General features: G+C 41.2%; 2 protein-coding genes across 4 annotated transcripts in view; both read right to left on the bottom strand.

The window, feature by feature from the left end:
- Nucleotides 1-111: 111 nt before the first annotated feature.
- qpctla (glutaminyl-peptide cyclotransferase-like a) lies at nt 112-8,481 on the bottom strand. 3 transcript variants are annotated; one of them, XM_017466753.3, is made up of 7 exons: nt 7,798-8,479; nt 6,365-6,511; nt 5,614-5,907; nt 4,405-4,566; nt 4,206-4,305; nt 2,170-2,286; nt 112-927 (listed from the first exon to the last, which is right to left on the bottom strand). In XM_017466753.3, exons 1-7 carry the CDS (start codon nt 8,044-8,046, stop codon nt 782-784), a joined length of 1,215 nt encoding a protein of 404 aa, XP_017322242.1. In that variant the 5' UTR covers nt 8,047-8,479; the 3' UTR covers nt 112-781. The 3 variants fall into 3 exon arrangements, with proteins under 3 accessions (XP_017322242.1, XP_053533856.1, XP_047010707.1); XM_053677881.1 differs by lacking the exon at nt 7,798-8,479 and adding an exon at nt 7,249-7,727; XM_047154751.1 differs by lacking the exon at nt 112-927 and adding an exon at nt 934-1,375 and having other exon boundaries at nt 7,798-8,481.
- A 2,813-nt stretch (nt 8,482-11,294) lies between these two features.
- sipa1l3 (signal-induced proliferation-associated 1 like 3) overlaps nt 11,295-23,136 on the bottom strand; it is a 98,828-nt gene continuing 86,986 nt past the window's right edge. Inside the window, exons 13-22 of the mRNA XM_047152694.2 lie at nt 21,323-21,444; nt 20,529-20,641; nt 19,876-20,324; nt 19,375-19,596; nt 19,077-19,239; nt 18,651-18,843; nt 17,484-17,633; nt 16,728-16,854; nt 16,259-16,340; nt 11,295-16,157 (exon numbers count right to left, since the gene is read on the bottom strand). Of these exons, the coding sequence (XP_047008650.2) occupies nt 16,014-16,157; nt 16,259-16,340; nt 16,728-16,854; nt 17,484-17,633; nt 18,651-18,843; nt 19,077-19,239; nt 19,375-19,596; nt 19,876-20,324; nt 20,529-20,641; nt 21,323-21,444 (1,765 nt within the window). The 3' untranslated portion in view covers nt 11,295-16,013. The remainder of the gene's footprint in view (nt 16,158-16,258; nt 16,341-16,727; nt 16,855-17,483; nt 17,634-18,650; nt 18,844-19,076; nt 19,240-19,374; nt 19,597-19,875; nt 20,325-20,528; nt 20,642-21,322; nt 21,445-23,136) is intronic.

Genomic DNA, 23,136 nt, shown 5'->3' with positions numbered 1-23,136 from the left:
ATCGAACCTGGGAGCCTGGAAGCTGTGAGGTGGCAACATTTTACTTAGGGCTTTAGTTAAAGTCAATACACAGCACAAAGGAATCATCATAGACAGTAATCACACAGAAGATAAGACATAGATGTTTTATTGCTATTTATTATAAGTGTGAAGCTGCTCAAAGAAAGTTTCATTAGCATTAGTCTAGCTCACATTCAGTTCCTTGGAGTTCGTTCCCCCCTCAATTCCAATGTAACTAATTGAAGTGGAAACATGCATAACAGTTCCAGATTAGGCACTGGCAACAGCAAATGGTCTATCAGTAAGTAGAGTTTGGTACTGAGAGTCAGTTTAAAACCTGCTCCAAATATTCCCATTTCACTGGAATTGAAATATGATGTCCCTCTCAGTCTCACAGGTCCTGCTAAAAGCTTAATAACAACATTTTTATTATTAAGTTACATTCAAATCTAACCAGCACTGCACGTGCAACAGGTTAGCAATTAATGGCTCAAACTTATGCAGTAAGTCAAAAGTCATGCAGTCTGCATGTCTGTGGACCAAAAGTCTTCACATGGATACTGATTGAAACAGCTGCCAAAGCATGTGTGTTTATGGCTCTTGTTTCAGCAGATAGAAGAAAAAAAAAAAAAAAAAACTTAAAATAATCGTACTACACTTCCACAGCTAACGCTGTTTCTGTATGTGACCAAGAGGTCATGCATCATCGCTATCTTCCGATATGTACATAAAGAATGTCTCTCTATACGTGTTTGTGTTTAAGACGAGAGTCTGAGTCATCTCAGAGGTGCAGGTATTCAGCCAGGAAGATGGCTAGGATCTTGGTGAGGTTCTCGACCGTGGGCCGGTGCATGTTCTCCTCCGTGTCCTGCAGCGTGTGCCAGAATGGAGGGAATGGTGTAGAGATCAAATGCAGCACCGGTACACCTGCGGGATGGCATGGACATGTTTAGGAATGTTCCTAGAGCAGTCATTGTCCACTGCTGTGGATGGACCTACAAGGATACCCTAAAAAACGTTTTCTTAAGCAGATAATCTCACCTGGATGCTGCAGATTTGTACCTTCCTTTGTCCTGTGCTCATGACAGGACTCATTCCCAATATACTCACACTGAACATCATTTCAACATACTTTTAGTCCTGTTTGCCTTTATTACTTCTACACCTGTATACTGTAAGGATTTATAAATCACACTATCTGGTGTCACAAAGTATAGGATGGTTGAATGGCTTTCCTTTTCAGTCTGGTTCCTCTTGAGGTTTCTTCCTCATGTCGTTTCAGGTTTGATTTTGCTTGTCAATGTCACATCTGGCTTGTTCAAATCCCAGCACTGCCGCTACTGGCCGTCATGCCGCATCCGACTAAAACTCATAACTTCCGACAAGAAAAAAAAAAAACACCCAATCAAATCAGAATTCCTACTCGTAAACATGAGGACGGTCTCCTCAACCCTGGGTTCAGCAAGTGACGTCAAATCAACATGGCTGCTTACAGCATCAGCAGTAAACAAAGTAGCAATACAGACATATTCGCTTGTTGATTCTTCGCTGTTTTACGGAGGATCATGGGTAGCTGGTTAGATTGTTGCTAACAAAAGACAAACAGGGAGGCATCCATGGTTTCTACCACATGAACGCACAAAGGTCGAAAATGACGGAATTTCGAGTTTCCGACGTAAATCGAATGCAGCATTAATCCTAAACTACTTAATTGTAGCCTGTCTGAATTGTCAATCTATTCAGATAAAAACTTCAGCCATATAAAAGTCAGTGCAGGCTGACTTTGACCAAATCAACAAGTCCATAAACTGATTAACTTAGGGTAAAAGTCAACAAAAAGTTTTAGTTTTTTTCCCCCGCATAGATATCGGAGGAGACAGCATCGTAATTGCTTATCTTGAAGGAACAATTTTTTTATGTGTAAAGTGATGAATCAACTGAAAGTGAGCCATAAGCACAGGAGATAAGTGTGCAGCATACTGCAATCAATGATTCACAACAGTTCAGCAAGCGTTTCACATCAACACCACACTGATATCTTAAGGTTTGAATTAGGTCATTTTCACTACCATAAGATTAAGTTTGTTAGCTTTTTTATGAAAGGCGTCACAAGCATAGCAATACACAGTGTGTGTGTGTGTGTGTGTGTTTTTGTGTGTCGTCACTCACCTCGAAGCAAGAACGGTACGTGGTCATCCTGCACTGGTCCCAGATAAACATCCTTCCTGAAGTAGTTTTGTTCTGAACGATGAGAGGACAGTAATCCTTGGCGGTGCAGCCTCCTCTCTAAAACGATGAGAAAAGCAGAGACTATTATTTTTCCTAACTAAAGAGGCAGATCAAGGCTACAGGGTTGCCAGACACCTAGAGCACCAAAAGCACTAGTGTTTGAAAAGTATTTCTTCATTTAACCCTCCTGAGCATTTCACTAACTGCCATAATTTCCTGATGGTAAGACGTTTTTTGTCCTGTTCTTGGTTTTGCACCATCCTAATGTTGTGTCTGCTTTAAAAGACTGAATAAAACACTCAAAGTGATGGATAAATGGAGTTCAATCACACAGTTGTCATTTTTATTACCCAGTGTCATTACCGTAAACAGAACTGCCTGGCAAATCGATGCAGCTTACACTACAGCGTATGAAGAAGACTCCATGCTCGAGCGAAACATTAAATACAATACACAAATGGTACTGCTTTTCATTAGTAGCATGTGGAAAATGTTCCACACTGTAAAGCAAAACCTACATTGTATTTTGCTTTTAGATCTCTTGACCTCTTCAGGGAAAACAATCAGCAGGGTTTTGGTTTTTTTTTTGTTTTTTTTTTGGAATAAAATGCACAACACATTAATTGTGTCCTATACTTTGGAAAGTTCTGCAATGACCAAGTAAGTTCTGATTGATTTTGGGTTTAGGAAAACACTAAACTGCAGAACTGTTTAATTTAGAGATGCACCGATCGACCGGCCAGGGACTGGAATCAGTTGATTTTCCGCGTGCTCGGCCCGGACCGGTGCCGGAGCCGGTCCGTTTTGTTGCCAGCGATGCAGGCAATAACGTCACAGCCACATGTAAACATGTCGTTGGCGAGGAAGTTCTTCACTGTGAGTGAAGAAGACACAAAGTTGGCAATTTGTAATAACTGTAAGGCTAAAGTAAACCGTGGGGGAACCATTACGAAAACGTTCGAAACACAAACCTAATTAGACACTTAAAACACCATCACCCAACTGAACATGCCCAGTTTGAAGAAGCTAAAAAACAGCTAAAGCTAGCCAGTGCTCAAAATCAACCACAAGGCAGCAGCCTCTCTTATCTTTCCTTGGTACGAGCAGCGAAAAGACCAAAGCAGTTATGAGGAAAATTATGGGATTCATGGCCCTGGATGACCAACCGTTCTCCATAGTTGACGACGGAGGCTTCAGAAATCTAGTCAATTTCCTCAGCCCAAAATACACAATACTGAGTAGGTGGTACTTTTCCGACGTCATGATGCCCGAGTTGTTTAATCTCGTGTCATGTGACATGTGTCATGTCACACACGCAGCCTGTTACAAGCCGATCCCGAAGCAGCAACCAGTTTTACAACTGATATTTGGACATCTAACGTGAGCTTAATGTGCTACACATTAACTGCACCCGTTACTATTTGGAAGAGTACTGTACACTTCAGTTTTGTCCATAGGTTTGTAATCTTTGGAGTTTTGAAAGACGAGTAAAAAAGAGAAAAAGGTCCATTTCTAAACATAGTGGAAAATGACATCTGTTTTGTTATATAAAGCAACTCATTTTCAGTGAATTGTTATTTCTACCTCTTTCCAGTCACAGAGCATTTTAATTGGAGAGTTGTATACGTGAGAGAAGATCCTGTAACTTAGTGCAGTTTGGGGGAAATTGTTTAATATGTTTAATTATTTCTTTTATTATGAAAATAGAAGTTTGCACTGAAGAAAAGTAGATTTTTGTTTGTATATGCTGTCAATTATAGCTCTTAGAAAGAAAATCGGAAGTGGAAAGAACTCGATGTTGGCAGGTCACACTTACAAAAAAAAAAAAAAAAAAAAAAAAAAAAAAAAAAAAAAAAAAATCAGAAATCGGAATCGGCCAAGAAAATTGCAATCGGTGCAGCTCTAGTTTAATTCCATGTATTTGACTGATGTGTTTATAAAGCAAGAGAGGACGAGAGGACAGAAAAACGGCTGACCTGCAGCGATAAGACGATCAAACCAATGTGCAGTGTTATCGAAATGATTGACAATCAGTGGCTCTGCAGCTCCGAGTAAGTCCAGCAGCACAAACAGATCCTGAAAGACACACAAGACAAAGCGTATGTACTCCTGTAAAAAAACGAAATGAAACACTGTCTGAATATTACATATGAGGTTTGTAGCCTCACCACTCACCACTGCCTGCAGCTGTGTGGTGTGTGTAGAGCCTGGAGGATGAGCTGTGTGGGCCATGAGCTCAGCCAGATGACGTGAGCCGTACAGAGAGTCTGTATCGGTCCACTCCTCAAACGCCTCCTCTCCGTCGAAAAAGACGAGCTGCAGCGTCACCGCAGACCTCTGCAGGAAGGGAAGGACGGGTTGCACAAGAGAGAGGAGAGAGTGAACAGAGGAAATGTGAATTTAGTTGAGCAGATATGAGAACGCTCAGAACAGTCAACTCAGCACAGTGCTGTGTTTACAAATCCCAACGAGGTTATCTTTGTGAGTGCTGCGTTAACACACACACACACACACACACACACACACACACACACACACACACACACACACACACAGTCTAGTATTAATGAATTTTCCTTTCACTGTGGCTAAATGTGGCTATGCCTATACAAACAATTATATCTTCTGGCCCTTTTAGTTTTTATTTTTAGTTTTTGTGTGAAACATTTCTCGTCCACAAGGTCACTAATTTCATGTTTTCCGATGATTTGGTCTCCAAAATGTAGGTAAAAGATGTACACAGACAGCATGTTACGAAGCTGTAGAGAACATGCTAAGAACACACACAGTGGCCACACCTCTTTCATTGGAACTAACAGACACAGTGGCCACACCTCTTTTATTGGAACCAATAGACACAGTGGCCACACCTCTTTTACTGGAAACAATAGACACAGTGGCCACAGCTCTTTTATTGGAACTAACAGACAAAGTGGCCACGCGTCTTTTATAGGAATCAACAGACAGTGGCTACGCCTCTTTTATTGAAACTAACAGAGATCACACCTCTTTCATTGAAACTAACAGCCACAGTAGCCACACCTCTTTTATTGGAACCAATAGACACAGACACCACGCACCTCTTTAAATGGGACTAACAGATACGGAGATGTGGCCACTGTACCTGGGAGTTCCAGTAAAAAAGCATGGCTACTCTGCCTTTTTTACTGTGATTGACAGGAACAGAGGCCACACCTCCTGTATTGGGAAAACAGGCACAATGGGACTGTTTCTAAATAATATTACTTTAGCAATAAAAACAGTATCACAAATCACAACTACTTTCCATTACCTTCACCTTAATTTTGACATATCCAACATCACAATATTTCCTATACAGATCCTTACAGTGTTCACTACTGATCATATTCTGCTATAGTTCACCTGCTGTTTCAGAGCTCTAAGCTGTGTGTCCAGTGCTGATGCCAACTCCAGCAGTATAGCACAGGGTACGGCTGAGTCACTGGCCCCAACAAACACTCGCTGTGGGTCTTTGGGATCTCGAGGTAAGATTTTGGAGTCGTGGTGGCAGGCAAGGAGGAGCCTGCGGGGCGCAGAGGGGTTGAGCACGGCAAGCACATTACTGAAGGTCACGGGTCCTTTGGGAGTAGATGACTGGAATGAGTCCTCCTCTACAATCCAGCCTGCAGAGAGGGAGCGCAGCTGGGAGACGATGTGCTGAACACATAAGAGAATGAGGAGCGAACAGCAGTCAGTGTGAGTCACTTGTGCAGTCATAAATCTAGAATGACCTCCGAGGTCTGTTAGGTCTCTGCTGCTCTAAGTTTCTGGAATTTATGGAGAGATTTAGAGTTGAAGAAAATTGCAATCTAAGTAATGGACAGAAACCTCGACAGCAGGAAATAAGAGAAAAGATCTGAGCTTAATACGATTCCTGACCCACGCCACACCCTCAGCTAAATGACATGTAGAATGATTGCGGAACTGACAAAGGTGAGGAGAACTCAGAGAACTTGGCTGGAGTTCTGGGTGATTTCTGTTTGCATTAGATAGCCAGGATCTCCAGTAAAAACTCTTGAGTATAAGAGAGGAGATGAGAAGGTGGTGGATGCAGATAGGAATTTATAGGAAGTTAACGAGGTCGAAGGTGAAGGTAAAGCTTTTGGTGTCTCACCTGGAGAACGGCTTTGCTGCCTGCTGTACCCGGCACCCTCTCGATCAGCATGGGCCGCAGGTGGGTCTCCCAAAGCCGAGCACCATCCACCTGATCAGCAAGCTGGCGTACCTGGGCCAGAGGTAACTTCTTGGGCGTGTGGGAGTACTACAAACACAGAGGATGAGCAGAAATACCATTGTGAATCAGAGGAAGCTGGTTTGGATTTATTTGAAGGCAAGCAGCGACAGCACTTAATTTGAGTTCAAATCACATTAATTTGACTTCCAAAGACCCATAATAGACAACATTTCAAACCTACGGCATGCATGTTAGCAAAATATACAGGAAGGAACGCTATAGGAAGTCATCCGGAGCCAGTGAACTGAAGTATTAGTAAGGATGCCATTGGCGAGGGATCCCTTCATTGGTGGATGTTCGTGGCTGTCCACTTCTCTGATTGTCCGCAACACTACCAGTCTCTTTTTAATTTGTTAATAAGTTTGCCAACAGTGTCGTGTGTGATGTGCTCGCCACGTTTCCTGTTAAAGTCCATTGAAACCTTGCGACAGCTTCCTGATCCAGCCATGAGAATGATTTCAGTACTTTCTTTTTTTGTCAAAGGCATTCTTAAAAACTACAGAGAGGTAGCCATATGGAAAAGTACCTCATGCCCACGGTTAAATATGGTGGTGGTTCTAATCTTTTGGGGCTGTTTTTCTGCCAGAGGACCTGGACATTTTGTTAGGATACATGGCATCATGGACTCTATCAAATATCAACAGCTATTAAATGAAAACCTGACTGCCTCTGTCAGAAAGCTTAAAATGGGCCATGGTTGGATCTTTCAGTAGGACAATGATCCAAAACATACATCAAAATCAACACAAAAATGGTTTACTGACCACAAAATCAAGATCCTGCCATGGCCATCCCAGTCCCCAGATTCGTGACCCATAGAAAACCTGTGGGGTGAACTGAAGAAGAGAGTCCACCAGCGTGGACCTCGAAATGTGAAGGATCTGGAGAGATTCTGTATGGAGGACTGGTCTCAGATCCTTTGCCATGTATTCTCCAACCTCATCAGGCATTATAGGAGAAGACTCAGAGCTGTTATCTTGGCCAAGGGAGGCAGCACAAAACATTGACTAAAAGTAGGTGAACCTACAGCTCTAAATAAAGTGTGAATGAGTGTGTGAATGTGTGTGTATGGTGCCCTGAGATGCACTGGCATCTCATCCAGGGTTTGCATTCCTGTTTTGCATCCAATGTCCCTCCTGGGACACATCCCCATGACCCTGGCCAGGATAAAGCACTGTATTTTGCATTTGTAGGTACTGGATTTTAAGCACTGAAGTTCGGAAGTGTAACAGAGCATACAATCTGTTCAACATCTCAGTATCTGCAATGGTGTGTTTTAGAGACCAATCTGAAATACACACAAGCACATGTACCTTGTCCTTAAGCAGATGTGCGCTGTGTTTGGGGCTGTCAGTGATGCCGGGGTAGCTGCACAAGTAAGAGCCTAGGATCAGGATCAGCATCAGCAGGATCAGGATCAGCGGCAGCGCGCGCCACAGCCATAACCGGAAAGCACGAGCGCGAAACGCTCCCGTCGGCGCACAACCGGACACGGAGACACCACCACCGCCACCGCCACCGTTCATCTGTGCAGATCGAGTCCTCCGGCCACTTTTTGCCATTGTTTCCGTTGACTCAGATGACTTTAGGGTTCAAAATGAAGTCGCGCGGGATGTGTTGTTATTATTGTTGTTGTTGTTGTTGTTGTTGTGCACGAGCGCAGTGAACACCACAGTCACACTGAAGTAGACGTGGCATTGCAATGCTGCACACTAACCCCCTCCAACGAACGCCTCCATAGCGACCATGTTAAATCGCACATGACACCAGAGAAGAAGAAAAAAAAAACCAACACACAAATAGAAGTATTAAAATGTAAACGGCTGTGAACTTTGACCCGCACGCGGTGTGTTATCCAGCTGCACAGTTTCCCAGCGTTACAGAAGCTTTGGGTAAATAAAGACACACACCACCCATGTTACCGGCCATTTGGCATTATCCGTGCTGACTGTACACTGTCTATCTGACAGTCTGCTGAACACTGCTACACTTCCGGGTTTCTATTCCCCGTGACGTGGAGAATCGCTACTGGCTACATCATCTCAGGCGGAAGTAAACATCACGATTGATCATTTTCACTGGATTTTTTTTTTTTTTTTTTTTTAGCGGTTTATATATAATTGACCATTGAATTAAAAAATTTTTTCCAGAACGACATACTTTGTAGTAATTACATAAATGCAATAAACATATGTGTAAACTATAAATCCAACAAGCCCCATGAAGCAAACTACATGTCACGTAAAGCGCCCTCTAGCAGAAACCAGAGTACCCGGAGGAAACCCCTGCAGCACGGGGAGAACATGCAAACTCTACACACACAGGGCCATGTCAGGAATCGAACCCCCGACCCTGGAGGTGTGCGGTGAACGTGCTAACACTCTTAAAGATATTATAGGGATTTGTTGTCATTATTATTATATTAATTTTATACTCAGTGCATGTTTATAACTTGCTAGGTTTACATCCACACTTTGGTATGTGTTAGAGTCAACACCCTTAACTAAAATAAGCAAAAATTATAGAACAAAAACAAACAAAAAACAAAACAAGGAAAAAACATACGGTGAGTGGCACTTTTCATGAGCTGCCCCAGCAAGTCTAAATTAGTTATTTACACTTATAGTTATCTGAAATATTTATAAAATGATTAGTAATTCACATTGTTTTATAGGTTTGTGCTGGCATTTGATAGGGACAAAATAAACTATAATAAAATAAAACCAGCTAACATGACGTGCACACAGTAACCATAACACCGCTCTTACTAGTCCTAGCTAGTATCAGTTTACTAACTAGCCTGCTAACTAGATTAGCATGAATTATTCTCATTAATAAATATGAAGTAAAGATTGGTTTAACTCTGATGAGGAGGTTGCTGTCCATCACTGTAGCTCTGGAGGCAGAAAAACACACACATGCAGTCCTCTCTGAAAGTACTGGAACAAAATGGCTGGCTTTTCTCCCATAGACAGCTCTCTGATCTTCATGTCTGTTTATCCTTTTCAACCACAAATGCAGTCTTCACAGGTGAAACTGAAGGCTAAAACCAAGAGCAGACGTTCAGAGCTTTTTATTCTTTAAACAAAGAATTGTTTAAAGTAAATTGTTCCAGTATTTTTGATCACTTGAAAAAATGAGTTTAAACAAAAGGTGCCATGTTTTAAGGAGACCTTTGCAGGTGTTTTGAGTTAATTAGCTGGTCGGAGCTCTTCTCAGGTCGACCTTTCAGTATTATAAATTCTTTATTCAAATATTTCGAGATACAGGATTTTTGATTTCCATGAGCTGTACACCGTAATCATCAAGATTACAACAAAGCAAAATAAAGGCTTGAAATATTTCACTTTACGTGTAATGAATCTAGAATATATGAAACGTCCACTTTTTGAATTCAATTACGGGAAATATTACGAATTTTTTGAGATGCACATGTATAACGAAAACAACAGAATTAGCCTTGCTGCTCCAATACTTTCAGCGGGGGACTGTACATTGAATGTCCTGAAAATAACCAAGGTGTTATTTATAATTATTAAAACTTTGGAATATTAAAAATTCAATATTTTCCATTCAACTTGTTTTAAATCGTATGTTTGCTAACTAACAGGGCTCATGGTTTCTCAATATTAAGATCATGAACAGTTTTGTGCCCTTTGTAAACAATGAAACTCGACAGGGTGTGCAGGAAAAGAACCCGTGACCGGGTGGTGTGATGCATCCAGACATGAACTTGATGATAGTACTGATAAGTCCTTGTTCTAATTAAAAAACTGGATGTCAGAATCTAGACCACTGATTGGTGAATGTGAAGCTACAATAACGCTGGTTTCTGAATGATACACAGTCTTAGACTCCCTATATTTTTTTGTAAAAATTTTGTTATAGATGTTTATGATTTCAGTACGAAAACATTTCATATTTCCAAACATTTACCAAACAGTACCTTTCCAACCAAATATATAATGTTACAGAAAAATGTTTGTACATCAGTAAAGAAAGTAGCATTACGTAACGGCCCACTTTCTCAGGCAGGAAACATTGAAGGTTGCTGGGTTTTGCACTCAAATAACAGAAGTACTCGAAGTATGGAATTGTGGAAGATTGTCCAAGTCAATTTCTTTATAAAACTGCACAAAGTGTAACTAAGACAACTGTTTTTTAAAAATTTATTTTTAGTATTTTTTTTAAACAAAAGGGTTGCCATGCCAAATACTGGCTTTGTTTAGTTTAGTACAGTTTAATGCTCTTTATAATTTTTTTTATTTAGTACCCAAGATGTTTGCATAGTCTTAGTACTGTACATTATATTTTGAAATATTTATATTTATATATATATATATATAAATAAAGGTTTAAACAGTCTCTTAAACACAAACATTATTCAAATATTATTGAGGAAAAAGTTACTTGGATAATATGATGTTTATAATAGCCTAATATTTGCATATTATTAAGGTATGATTTTATTAAATGGGAGTTCAGATTTGAACTGATTAATGATGGCATTAAGCATGCTAGTGACTCTCGTTGTGGATATTTTCAGTTCTCTCAGTGTCACTTTGTGAACGTGATTTTTTTGCTAAAGTTTCGCTGAAATGAACACATACAGCCATCTTAATTTAGTGAAAGATTTTAATGGAGACTGGACGCTCCTCTCCGACGCGTTCATTTAACATTAGACACGTGTTAAAAAAAAAACAAAAAAAACCAAAACACATTAGGTTTTCTTGCGAGGGGAAAAAAAAAACCTTCAAAGTGCACTGTAGGTGTTCACATTGATGTTCACACACACATGCAAACAAAAAGGTTCAATCAGAAATATTTTTAATATATATATTTTTTTATAAAATGTTGAAAACATAATTTACACTTATCAAATGTACACTCATCAATATGAGGTTCCCAGAAGAAACTGAAAGATTAATCAGTTATCAGATTTTACGAGGCATAAATCAAACTAAGAAGGGCGGCATACAAGAAAAAAAAAAAAGAAAATTAACATTACAAAATTAACACACATCATTAAAAAAAACCAAACAAGGAAAACGAGCATTTTACAAAAGAGCAGAAATCAAACATGTCACATATGACTTTAAAAAAAAATCAACCAAAATTCCTTTTTTTTTTCACTGAAAAATGGCTGATGTGTCAAAAGAGAGAGCGAGACAGAGAGAAAGAGAGAGAGACAGAGAAAGAGAGACACACACACACACACACACACACACACACACACAGAAAGAGAGAGAGACACACAGTGAGAGAGAGAGAGAGAGAGATAGAGAGAGACAGAGAGAGTATATTCAAAATAAATAATCCGAATCTTTACACATACGACACAGCAAGTTTTACAGCTGGACTATAGTTTAATGATTTACTCAGGTGCACAGGTTCAGCTAGCTGTAGATTACTTATCAAATAAGACATTAAAAACACCTCCACCCTTGAACAAACTAAAGAATTAAGACAGCCGATGGTGCGTATAATCAGCACGCAGAGCTTCGCACGAGGCCGTGAGTGTGTGTTGAAGTGGCACACACACACACACACACACACACACGTAGCTGGTGAGGAGAGGATGACCTGATTCAGGCGTTTAGCGAGGAAGAAGGCTGACGAGGATAACGAGTAGTAATGGAGGGGGATATTACACGAGTAACAGGCTCTATCGTATTTCTAGAATTAATTTTATCTACGATGAGATATTTTGAAATGGTCCAGTTTAGTTTCAGTTAAAAAAAAAAAAACAACCTGAATAAAAAAACAAAAAAAACAACAAAACAAGACACCAAAATATAGTTGCAACTTTAAATTGTCTAGGATTTAAAGGAATCCTCCACCCTGAAGCACATGATATATGTTTATATTGATATATTTCTGATGTGTTAGTGATTCTGGTGCAAATCTGATGGTTGGTGCTGTATAAGTTAGCGGTTGTGTGCCACGCTGATGTCACAGGAAGACCCAGTTATTGCTAGTGCACTTAAAGAGGGGAAAGAAAAAGAAAAAAACAATTTAAAACACAAGAGAGAATTGTTCGTGCTTTGCTGTTGGCTCCTAAAAACAAAAGAGTAAGAGCTTCTTCTATTAGTCACACTCCCACCCCCCCCAAAAACACACACTCCCACCCCCACCCCCACCGATGTTCATCATCGTATTAACGAGAAATCCAACATAGCACGATCTGTCAGAGCTAGACAGACTAAAAGATTAAAGTGCTGCTGCATCGATCTCTTCAGGTAAGGAATGACGTTAGAGCTGAACCCCACTGCACCAACAGGTAAGTAGTCAAACGGCATTGTGGGTAATGTGGGGAAACAATAAAAACAGACTGGGGGGGGGGGGGGGGGGGGGGCAATAAAAAGAAAAAGAAAAAACATCTTGTAAATCAGGTTCATTATAAAGTTCTTCAGGGTGGATTTTTCCTCGCATTTTTTTGTACTAATATATTGTATTTTCCAGTCTAAACAGCTCCCTCTTGGTGTGAGTGTGTGTGTGTGTTTGTGTGTGTGTGTTGACTCCTATTAGTTAGTTATAGAATATAAAACATAACACCATCCCTCTGGCCGACGCAAAAAATAAATAGAATAAATAGTTCAGGCCGTCGAGGGTGAATAGTGGCTCCTGAGCGCTGAGACAATGTTTTCCAGTTAGACCAGATTAAAGGGACAGTCGGGGTTGCGTCTTTTCAATATGCCATATTAAAGCTCATATACACACAGTACCTACTGACAGCAAATGAGCAACTGTTCTGGATTAAACCTACTGGCTAATTTAGTTTCTGTAACTCTATAAACTGCTCTAATGCTTTCAAAAAAAAAAAAAAAAGCATCATGAAGAGCGACTAAACTCTTTATAGACAGTGCAGGGGATGAGGAAACCAGAATAAGTACATAACCCAGACATGGATCGGTTTGTTCTCGGTTTTTAAAAACAGCCAACAGTCGTGTCACCTGATGCACCTAAACTGAGAGGTAAATAGAAAAATATATTATGTGTGGAAGGCGCTGTGCTAAACGAGCGCAGGCGCTGTTGTGTCTCTGTTGCATACAGACGTACAGTGTCTCGATTCGACGAAGAAGACGGGAGTTTACACGCACAGTGCGATGCCAAAGCGCAGGAAGGGGAAAACGAGATGAGCATCACAGTTCTATGAGCAGTCGCTCGAATTGGTCCTGTGTTTTTACAGTAACTCTGTTCAACAGTACTGGCGGCGACGCTTTAAGAAGAGATGCGCCTCCGCGTTCAGTTCCTGCACGACACCACGTGGAGACGGGCTGACTGATCTACAATCACGTCTAGTCGTGGAGAAACGGTACACACGGGGGACGTATCGTATGAAGAATAACGCAAGTACTGACTCTGTGTCTAAGAAAGGGTGTCACTTGGAGGACGTAGAAACCAGCACTGTGAGAACAGGACATGCAGTACATGATGTCATGGTGTCTCAGCTCAGATATGACCGTCATTAAGGGAATGGCTCAGCGAAAACCTAGCCGGTCGGCCGAGTGATATTTCGTTTGCTGCCAAGTAATGAGAGTCTTTTTTTTTTTTCCACCCAAGATTGTTTCCATAAACATGCTTCAATCTGTATCCGGAAGGACTGAGGGAGCAAAACTGGTCGTGCTCGCTGGGTGAGAGGGATGGCATACTCATGTAAGCGGAAGAGGGCAGATAAAGCTTTCCTCTTAACGTTCAGCTGCCCTGTGACAGCCGGCTTCATGTCTTCACACTCTCGTTAGTAGCCGTGGTGTGATAGGGGAGCAATAGATATCGGGTGGGAATTGGAAAAAATGACCAAATTTTAGAAAAAAATAATAAAATCCTGCATCCAGATCTTCAGAAAAGTTACACAGACTTTTAAATAAACTATAGAACACTTAGGGACGTGCTGTTATAGGAAAATAATCAACGACCTGGTGGCACAATGTGCGATTAATGATTCCATCCCCACCCTGATTACTTTCTTATAACAGCACTTCCTGAAGTGTTTCCCTCATCTTATACCACAGCAATTCGTCCTCTCTTTTAAAAAAAAAAAAAAGAAAAGAAAAAAAATCTCAGCTTTTCATGTTATAAAGCTCAAGACCTTCCTGTGTAGAGAAACGTACTAACTGTTACGACGTGCTGACACCGGAGACTCCTTCCGTACATTTGAAATAAATTTATTCTTACAGAAAACGTCATCATATCGATAGTTTGATGCTTATATTAAGCGAAGCGTCAATTAGTTGATACGATGTAAACCATAACGTGTTAGAACGAGTTAATTTTTGCCTTTCAGCCAGCATTACTGTCAGAGCTACTGTTATAGAACAATAATCAACATCTGACCAATCAGAATTAAGAATTCAGCTGTGCTGTGGTATAAGGTCATATATAGCATCACTTACAGAAATCTAAAAAACAACAACGAAATAAAATCAATAAGGCGGCAGGAAATTGGAAAGCCAGAATCACTTTTTTTCCCCCAGTTTGGAATGATCACGAGCAAGAGCTGGACCTGTCGAATATTTAAAGCAGGAAGCTGAACGTTACGCACGTGCCAAATGCCTTCTATTTTAAACAAAAGCTTTTATCCTTTATATGAAGAAGAGTGTGTGTTTATGGAAAGGATTTTGGGTGAAATATGGAAGTGATGTCCATCGCTTGATATTTACATTACTGAGAAGTACAAAAGCACAACCTTTATTGGTTGGTGTACTTTCATTGAACCATTCCTTTAAGATCATTTACAATGTTTAAGCAGAGGGTTGCATACCAACAGGTAGCACCCTGATGTGTTTATAACATTAAATTACAATATCTTGATATCTTCTTGCATTCCATGTACCTATATATATATATATATATATATATATATATATATATATATATATATAAAAACCTGTGGGTCAGTCCAAGAGAATTGTACCTCAGTTTAAAACTACAGTACCATGTTCTCCCTTGGCAGGCTCTTACAGTGCTGCATGCTGGGAAGTGTAGTCTCGGCATAGGATCACAGTCCCTCTCTCTTTTTGGCTGAAGAGCTGCATGTGCAGTAGTAATAGGCCTCTCTGAATGCAAGCTGTACGATCTGAATATTTCAGCTGTTCAGCTGGCTTACTATTGGTAAGACATGTCCGTTACAAAAATAAAGCAATAGTTGGGAAAATAGCTGTGAAGGGAATGTATTCATGACGCTCCCGTACAAGGCGCTGGGACGTACTTGGCATGAGTTCTAAAAAATAGGGATGCCTATGTAGGTCTTTTCTTCTTCCAGTTAAAGATCTGCAGCCCCAAAGTGACTCAAAGGTGTGTTGGTTTCTCGTTCTCTCTCTCTCTCTCTCTGCACTTTCCATCCTTTTTCATCTGTAATCCTTCGCAGTCTCAGTGTTCAGTCTTGTGTGGAGAGAGGTGAGGTGAAGGGCAGTGAGGACATCCTGCTGTGTGTGAACAGCTCAGGTATGGGAGTTGTCCATAATCTCCCTTGTTCTAACTGCCACCTCTGATTTTAGCTTCCTCTCCTTATAGAGAGCGAGTCAAGAGTTCACTTCCTGTCTGATGGGGAGGAGAGGAGCTGACTGAACTTGCGGAGCTGCTCGCTAGCGGAGAGAGACTCCTCCTGCAGACGCTGGTTGTTCTCCCTCAGGTGAGCCATCTCAGCCAGCAAAGCCACCTTATCCTGCTTCTCCTGAGAGAGAGAGAGAGAGAGAGAGAGAGAGAAAAGATTAATACAGTGACTCTAAGATCAAGCCATTGTGACAATTATGTGCGAGTACTTCGAGTGCTCACCTTCTCCAGATCATTATTCAGCTGCTTTAACATGACCTCAAGGTGGTACAGTCGGCCAGACAGATCTCCAGAAACCTCATCACTGACAGACAGACAGACAGAGAACCAGTCAGAACTCAATGCCTGTAAAAATTTTCCACTTTTCGTGCTGGGTACAATCAGTAAATCAGCAGTATCAGTGGCCATAATAGTAACATTAGTAATATTTTTTCTATGTATTAATGACATTTTAAAATGTCATGAATATAAATCTGCATGAACATGCAATGCCCCTCCTCTTCTTCTGCCAAACATAACTTTTGTATATTTGGAATAAGCTGTCCAAGAGGAGTTTTTGAAGAAAAATTTATGTAATTCCTCCTCTGCATATAACTGAATTTTTCCATGTTAAGCTAAATATCTGCATATAATTGCCAACATATACATGTTAAAAAGTCATACTACTCCAGGTCTTGCCGTCCCTCATTACCTGCTGATGGTGGGTGTAGTGCGGGTGGTCTGTGGTGTGTGAAAGGGAACTGGACTTCTCACAGGTCTCAGTTCTGCTCCTCTAACATGAGGCTCAGACAGCGAGAAGAGTGAAACTGCTCTTTGCACTGTGAAAACACACAAGTTTAAGTCACTGGTAAAATACATCTTATGTTCTAGCATCCTAAAAGATGGCGGCCGAAACAGCTGCCATGTTGCTAAACTCCCAGCCAGCGGATCAGTTTTCAGCTGGAGTCAAATGTGTAGTGTACGATAAGTTCTCTTGGGAATAATTTGTATCCTCGTCCTACAGAGTGATGGGCAACAGAGTAAACAAACGTGCAGCCGGCAGCATGTAAACGGTTTTGCCCTTGTTTTGTAGGAAACTAGATAAATTACCACACATTGAACTTCCATGTATCCGACTACATTAAAACAAACTTGTGAATGCTGAGCTATGAAAATATTTAATGTTCTCCTAAACTTGGTGATCACATGGCCGAGTTTGAACATAGCATAGCATTGTTTCAATGTCTGTGTCTAGTCTCCTCCTTCACTACAAGTGCAAACATCCAATCAAGTGATAGTTTAAAAGTTTTACAGCTTGTAAGAGAAAAGTAATTATCGCAAAAAACTGCACAAACCTGCATCTTGTAAACAGTGTCCAGTAGGGTTCAAAAAGCCTATGGCAAGTTCAAAAAGCAAGTCGTACAAACTCAGATGTGTTCTGTCTGTTTCTCTCTCAGACGTGTCTTACCTTCGTAGGCCTTGGCAGCGTTGACGAGACTCGACCACTCGAGACCGCTTGCCGTGTCAGGAAGGGGCATGAGGCCGGGATCGAGTCTACGCAGGGGGGGCACTTTATCCCTCACCTCCGTCAGAGACAGCTCTGATGCAGACAATGGCACTAAAAACACACGAGTCAGCATGAAGCTATTCACAAATGTCATTCTCTGAATATAGGTCACTCATGAAATGAGGTAACTGAGGTGAATGATTTCTGTTTGATTCAGTGGGAGGTGAATGATTCCCGTTTGATTCAGTGCGAGGTGAATGATTCCCGTTTGATTCAGTGTGATGTGAATGATTCCCGTTTGATTCAGTGTGATGTGAATGATTCCCATTTGATTCAATGCGGTGTGAATAACTCCCTTTTGGATCAGTGTGAGGTGAAAGATTCTCGTTTGATTCAGTGCTAGGTGAATGATTCTCTTTTGATTCAGTGTGAGGTCAGTGATTCCAGTTTGATTCAGTGCTAGGTGAATGATTCTCTTTTGATTCAGTGTGAGGTCAGCGATTCCAGTTTGATTCAGTGCGATGTGAATAACTCCCTTTTGATTCAGTGTGATTTGACCCTTGGACCCTTCATTCCATTTTTATTATTGAGCGTAACATGTAGCTTCACTTTGTAACAGCCAAGGACAGATCATGAATTAAAATTTCTAGATTTATAAAGTCTGATCTTTTAGATGGCTGCTTATTAATTTATTTTTATTTGTCAATGGGCCAAACTTGTACGCCACTGTGTGAGCAAATCTTTAGGTTTAGGACCTTTAATGTTTCTACATGATCATAACTCTATGCTGCCTGCCAAAGGTTTAAATGCAAATGGTATTTAGATCGAGGCAATTAAATTAATTTTCCTAATTACAAGAACAGGATTTATGGGATGCTGTCCTATAAATAAAAATGGCCTATGACACTTACACAATGATTCTATTTATACTGTTTTTTTTAACCTACGAGAAAGAATTTTGGTGAGTGCTTATAATTTGTAAAGTATTATGAGTCAAATATAATTTATGGATACTCCCAAAATCTCATATATTTAAAGACAACATTAATATTATTAAATCTGCATTAACAAAAACTATTACTATGACAAGCAAAACCCCTAAAATTGTAGCGCACGTGAGATAGGCACCTTTCTTATTGGGCAACAGGGCGCTATGGTTGGTGCTGCTGCCATGGCGACGGGTGGGCAGTGTGCTCGTGAAGAGCAGGTCGCTGGGCGAAGCCTGTCCATCAAAGAGGGGCGTGCTGGCAAAGCTCGAGTCTCTCCGCCCACTACATAAGCTCTCATCTGAGAAGGTCCGCTGAAGGGTCTTCCGAGGAGACTAAACACACACACAAATGAACGTGATGTAATAAATGTAGGGCGGAGCTTATCGTACAGAGCGATGCTGTTAAAATGAATACTTCACAGAATGACCAATGCTCTTACTTGCCATTTAAAAAAAAAACTGCACTTAGCTAACGTACAATTACTAAATTTATGTCAGAGGCAGTGGCACAGCATAACCGGAGAGGCAGAAGCGCACTATGCCTTTTCATTTGTGTGTGTACTCACAGATTCTTGGTGTGTGTCGGCTGGTGTGTCCATGATGATAAGTTTCTTCAAGTCGTCCTCGATGGTGCTCTTTTGCGCCGGACGCCGAGGAGAACGCAGGTCCCTCAGAGAGGCTCTCAGACGCGGCTGACCAAACACGTTCTTACTGTTTAAGTCCACCTGCCTGCACACACACACACACACACATATATATATATAAACAACTGACTGCAACAGAAGACAGATAATACATTCTCACATGATAAAACAACCCTGAATTTTCATCACATATTACTCACACACACACACACACACATACTTGCTGCTGTTGCTGTCTGTGCTGCTGGAAGTAGAGGTCATAGTGGCTGTGCTGCTCTCTTCCTGCTGCCATGCACCCTGCTTGGTTTTACCATATAAGGATTTGGGGGCGGAGGTGGACAGCTGGGCTGAACCTGAAGTGGGCGTGACCGTGGAGGATCGGAAAGCCCGGGGCTTATCAGGCACAGCTGGGGTCTTGAAGCTTTGAGGGGTGTAGCAGGCTCTACACACACATACACACACACACACACACACACCATGTATATATTTCAGCCATCTACATTTTTCACCTCCTCAGAAGCAAAGATGAAAGGACATCTTGTTTTTTCTAGAACTGTGTGCGTCGCTTAACTTTTACCAGATGTAACTTCTGCTGCATATGAGATTACAGTAAATCAGTGTATACTGCAAATCGCAAGTGCCTAAATCTAACTTGTTATACTAAGAGCACAGTACATGAGCCATGTACCGACATGTCGATTTAACGGTTCTTCCTGCTCACCTGGGTTTGAAGTTGTCTGTGCTGGCTGAGCCAGGTGGAGGGAAGGTGCGCGTGTGGTAACTCTTGCTTGGATTGGCTGAGGCGGTTATGACGGGTGACGACTCTCGCCGGAGCCCCTCCCCCACTCTGGCTGTAGGGGCAGAGAGCTCGTGCAGGCCGCTGTAGGTGGCTGAAGAGTGAAGACTCTTATGAGGCGTTCCCGCATGACTCCGGCTCAGTTTGCTTGATTTGCTGCTGGAGGCAGGCGCGTACAGAGTAGAGGCATCGATGCCACTGTCGCTAGAGCCTCCTTTCCCCATGGGGTCGGGGTCACAGGGATCACAAGGGTCACTGAGGGCACCGGAGGTGCTAGCACCCATGGTGTCAAACCAGCGTTCGTCACTGTGGCTGCTGGAGGCGTTACTGGACAAAGTGTTACTGCTGGAGTGGCTGGAGTACTGCGTCTCGCCCTGAGAGAGAGAGACAGACAGACAGAGAGGTTATCATTCAATGAAAACTTCACAACTTTGAAAATAAAATAGTTCAATTCCATTAAGTTATCTGACAGACATGAGTGCAGAAGTAGAAAAGAGGGCAAAGGGTCATATATTATTATAGAACATGGTGATCTGAAATAGAGCATGGTTTCTATGGTAACAGGAAAGTCCTCTCACCTTTGAGTGTCGGTTTGGCGAATCCTTCCCCTGCAAATCCTGCCGAGCCTGTCGCCTCTGAGCTCCGCCCCCGGATGCACTCCGAGACGGAGCTGCAACATGCCACATGGGCTCTGTGACACACACACACAAACATGAAGATTAATTGACACACATTTAATCACTACTTGTCAGAGGTCCACTGGAACAGAGAATCCGAATCATTTGTCGCAAGTCCACACACACACAATTTCACCACAAATAAGCACTATTAAATAATTTATTATAGGCAAATTATATATGAATTAATCAGCATTATTCTATTCGCTGGATACAATTCACATGTACAGTATAAACCCAATTTAAACCAAACCGAAAACAATAAGACTACTCAAACAGACTAATAGATGAGAATGCAGCCTAAGGAAAAATAAAACACTGTAAACAAAAATGAAGAAAGTCAAAGAAAAAAAATATTTTGCCTTCAATGGTAGAGGCAAGGATTTCTTTTTTTTTTTTTTTTTGAAAAATAAATTAATTGCTTTGTTCGTGAAGAAGTACATCATCTTTTAGAAATACTAATATCGGCATAACTAACTTCAAACTCTCAAACAGAATTTTAGAAAGCTCAGAAAATCATCCTTTTTATAACTATTTTGTTTGTCAAAAGTCTGTATGAATAAAGCAAACCAAACCACCAGACAGCTGCAGTTCCACCATTTTGCCAGCAGAGGACAGAATGAAGCTGCTGTGCTCAAGCTGAAAAACTCCAGTCTGACTGATGTGTGTAACATGATGTGCGTGCGTATGTGTACCTGTCTTGCTGCGCTCCATAGTGCTCTCCTGGCTGGTGAAGCCGGATGAGGAATCTCCACTGGATCCATCAAGAGTCAAATGAGCTTCGTACGGCTGGAGGGAGCGCTGGGCCGAGCCGAACCTGCACTCACACACAATGACATGAGCGTTACACGCTGGCATTAGTTTGTGTGGCAGTTGCTTTTATCCAATGCAACTTACAAGTGAGGTATATAAGAATATAATCCAATCATATAGCTGATAAAAGCACTGATCATATGTTTTGCCATCCGGTAAATAAATAAAACATATTGGTTTCAGTGTGCAAACATCACAACCAGGTTGTACAATGATTTATGTTTCAAGGAAAAAAATAGAAATGTTCAGGTGCTATGTCTTCAGGCTAGAAAGTTGGGCCAAAATGCGCATTAAGGACTTGAACCTGATTCGAGCAGCTAGAGGGAACAAAAGCCTGACGCACACTGATGACACACACTTCAGGCATCTTCATGCTTTTGATCTAAGTCACAGAGTCTAGCAAAGATGCGCACCAAGGCCGTGTGTTTACACAAACGTCAACATAAATGAGAGTTTATCTCAAAGTGTGTGTGTGCCGCATTAATGCAATTCACACTCGGTAAATCCAGATGTTAGGAAATGAAACCTCAGTGTGGGGACCACATGTCTTCGGAGCCAAAAGGTTTCCTACTGGTTACTGAATTTAAGCTTAGTGTCAGATTTAAGGCTAACACAACACTAATTAGCTGCATTAAAAGCTTCTCCAGAGAATTTAAAATAGGTGACGGTGTGTGTGTCTGAACTAGGAACCCAATCTCTATTCAACTTCTGCTTGAGGAACACTCTTCCAACCAATTAGGGTTGTAGGCGAGCTACCACCTTAGAGTAACATAAAGGAAAGGACAAAGAAAGAGAACATTACTTTAGCAGACTGAAATCTGGGTCAGAAGTACATGTATGCTGCATTACTCTCCTGCGGTGCTCCTTCTGTAAATAATGTGAGGAGTGCTACGTGGAAACCAGGTTTAAAAAAAAAACAAAAAACACCCAAACGGTATGCTCATCAGTGAATAACTTTATATAATAAATAAACTAAGTAAACAATGCAAGTACGTATAAATCAATAACATCTGGTAAAAACAAAACAAAACAAAAAAAAACCTAATAAACAATAACACGCTCACAAAAATATGAACTAAAAAAAACCCCACAAACTAATAAGGGTGTAATTAATAAACTGAGTCACACACTGGCTGCATTTAGATCACAGAGAACGTGTCACTCCGGTTCAGCAGGGCAAGTCACAATAGGTGTGCTCACACACAAACACACACTTCAATCAATCAGTACAGAGCAGATATGTCTGTACCTGCCTCGACCTCCCAAAACACCCACCCACACACACACATACGTGATATAAGGTTACAAATCTGAAGGATTAATCAGCTGTGTGTGCCCTGGCATGCTTTACACACTCCTCACACCCACGCACCTCACTACCGGTTTGGCTTCAGTTTCATAGCTACTTTTCAAACAGAAAACACCTTCTGAAAGCCCAACGGTCGGTATCAAACCGAGTCGTGGTGTATTCCACACGATAAGACGCTTCAATGTGTGTATTTATCGTTGCAAGTTAATAACAAGACCACAGCCCCAAGTCCAATCATCTGCACTTACTATTCAGGTGATTCCATATTTCGGGTGCTATTTATGTCCCAATTACAAATATGCATGTAGGTAACAGTCAACAACTACAAAACAACCCATTTTACAGCTTTCAGATCAATAACTTAATGATAAAACAATTATTTTTGCA

This window comes from Ictalurus punctatus, chromosome 4 (assembly GCF_001660625.3).
Source record: "Ictalurus punctatus breed USDA103 chromosome 4, Coco_2.0, whole genome shotgun sequence".
Taxonomy (NCBI): domain Eukaryota; kingdom Metazoa; phylum Chordata; class Actinopteri; order Siluriformes; family Ictaluridae; genus Ictalurus; species Ictalurus punctatus.
The sequence above is the reverse complement of the archived record's forward strand: the minus strand, read 5'-3'. Positions and strand labels throughout refer to the sequence as shown.